This window comes from Siphateles boraxobius, unplaced genomic scaffold (genome assembly GCF_051911475.1).
Source record: "Siphateles boraxobius isolate OS27281-9 unplaced genomic scaffold, OSU_SipBor_1 356, whole genome shotgun sequence".
Lineage (NCBI taxonomy): Eukaryota > Metazoa > Chordata > Actinopteri > Cypriniformes > Leuciscidae > Siphateles > Siphateles boraxobius.
The window spans coordinates 97,501-100,000 of NW_027508982.1; the positions used below are offsets into that span (position 1 = coordinate 97,501).

The window sequence follows — 2,500 nt, forward strand, 5'->3', positions numbered from 1 at the left end:
TGCAAGAGGAAGATATTCTGGTGCTCTTCGCGAATCGGTCAAAAATTACCGAAATTATTTTTTTTATTTCGATGAAATTAATGTACTATATTTTAGTTCGATAATGTTTTTTTATTGAATATTTTGTATTTTTAGGGGATTTTATGGTACTAAATTATATTGACACTGTATTTAAAATCCATTTATTCACTTTTTGAGCATAAACCTGTAAATTAAATTTCCATCTGTAACCGTCGTAAATCTTGAATGCTTTAAAACAGAGACTGAAGTTTGATCTTTTTTTAAAGGCGACACGAAGCAGATTTGCTGAAGTGAAAAAGTAAAAAAAACTAAATTTACAGAATTTGACTTTTATTGTTATTAAGAATGCACAAAAATAATATTTTAAATCTGATATGAAATATATAGTTTGAAAAACACATTTTACTCTAAAACTGCAAGAAAATCAAAGCCATAAATCTAAACAAGTTGTGTTGAGAATCTGAGGTTGATATGTCAGTAAACGAGCGTTCAGTGAGAGTGTGTTCGGCTGCAGTACCGAACGCTTCCACTAGAGGAAACTCGTCTCACATTCATTTACTATGCGTTCACTTTTCACCGCGAGACTGTGTTTATCAGGACCATTTAACCTTTTCAAATGATGTCCATGATTTTGTTTTTTTGTGTTAGTTGTTGTTCACACAGCAAGTGCCAAAACCTTTACTAAGTTACGTACCATTCCGACCAAGTAAAAAATAAAAAACGTAAATATTTTGATCTAAACGATTTGCACCGATTAATCATATTCCATTGTCCATTTTGATGTCATGATGACTTTAAATTAGAGCTACCGAACTGAACTCTGTTTCTGAGGCTCCAAAAACAGCAGCATAGATGTGATATCCTGAACTACATTTCCCATGATGCCCTGCCAGGAGGTGGTTGCCATGGTAGCCGCAGAGTTGGCCCAGCAGGGCAGCCTGGAGGCGGCGGCTCAGTCGGTGGTGGAGCGAGTCAAGCGCCTTCATCATGACGTGTACGTGAGCGGCAGACAGAGAGCAACACACTGCGCCAAACATGAGGACATGACTTTACTGATCCGAGTCATCAACGACACACTCGTGGACGGGTCTCTCACGCCCACACAAGGTGAACACACACCACTGTTACACCTTATTATCCTTTAGCTAACGCTACTGAAACATTTCTGTTATTATCCTTTAGCTAAGACTATTAAATAATTTCTGTTATTTGAAATAGAGCTGAAATTTGACAAAATTCACAACCAGTCAAAAGTTTTGGATCAGTAAGAATTTATTTTTTTAACAGAAGTCTCTTCTGCTCACCGAACCTGCATTTATTTGATCAAAAATACAGTAAAACAGTGAAATAATATTATAATGTAAATCAGCTGTTTTCTATGTGAATATATAGTAAAGTGTAATTTATTCCTGTGATCAAAGCTGAATTTTCAGCATCATTACTCCAGTCTTCAGTGTCACATGATCCTTCAGAAATCACTATAATATGATGATCTGATATTATTTATTATTTTTATTTCAGGATGGATTTTTTGATGAAAAGAAAGTTCAAAAGAACAGCATTTATCTGAAAAAGAAGGCTTTTGTGGTAATAAACCATCATATTATAGTGATTTCTGAAGGATCATGTGACACTGAAGACTGGAGTAATGAAAAGCTTTCATCACAGGAATAAATTACACTTTAAAATATATTTTAAATAGGAAACAGTTATTTTAAATTGTCATTATATTTAACAATATTACTGTTTTTTTAGTTATTGTATTTTTTATCAAATAAATTCAACCTTGGTGAGCAGAAGAGACTTCTTTTAAAAACATATAAAATCTTTCCGATCCAAACCTTTTGACTGGAAGTTTATAAATAGTTGAAAATAAGTAATTTTGTAGTCTTTCACAATTAGGATGCAGAGTGTGTGTTTATGAGTCTTACATCCCCACACACTGACTCTGGGCGGTGTGTGTGTGTGTGTGTGTGCAGGCGGCCGGATCTACCCCGTGTCGGTGCCGTACTCGAACCATCAGAGCACCAGTAAGACCAGCGTCACACTGTCTCTGGTCATGCCGGCGCAGGGAACACTGACCAACGGCTCCAACACAGCGTCCACACTGGAGGGAGACACACCCACCGCTGGGTAACACACACACACACACCGCTGGGTAACACACACACACACACACACCCCGCTGGGTAACACACACACACACACCGCTGGGTAACACACACACACCCACCGCTGGGTAACACACACACACACCGCTGGGTAACACACACACACCCACCGCTGGGTAACACACACACACACACCGCTGGGTAACACACACACACACACACCGCTGGGTAACACACACACACACACACCGCTGGGTAACACACACACACACACCGCTGGGTAACACACACACACACACCGCTGGGTAACACACACACACACACCGCTGGGTAACACACACACACACCGCTGGGTAACACACACACAC

General features: G+C 39.0%; 1 protein-coding gene and 1 long non-coding RNA gene across 3 annotated transcripts in view; one reads left to right on the plus strand and one right to left on the minus strand.

Annotated features, from left to right (window-relative positions):
• The window catches only part of tab1 (TGF-beta activated kinase 1/MAP3K7 binding protein 1), a 16,994-nt gene that overhangs the window by 14,151 nt on the left and 343 nt on the right, over positions 1-2,500 (plus strand). Inside the window, exons 9-10 of the mRNA XM_077196781.1 lie at positions 915-1,128; positions 2,001-2,500. The exon at positions 2,001-2,500 is cut by the window's right edge and continues 343 nt beyond it. Coding sequence (XP_077052896.1) covers positions 915-1,128; positions 2,001-2,158 — 372 coding nt within the window. The 3' untranslated portion in view covers positions 2,159-2,500. The remainder of the gene's footprint in view (positions 1-914; positions 1,129-2,000) is intronic.
• The window catches only part of LOC143702874 (uncharacterized), a 747-nt gene continuing 534 nt past the window's right edge, over positions 2,288-2,500 (minus strand). Inside the window, exon 3 of one of the 2 annotated variants that reach the window (XR_013190648.1) lies at positions 2,288-2,329. This is a non-coding gene — a long non-coding RNA (uncharacterized LOC143702874). The other variant, XR_013190647.1, reaches the window with a different exon arrangement.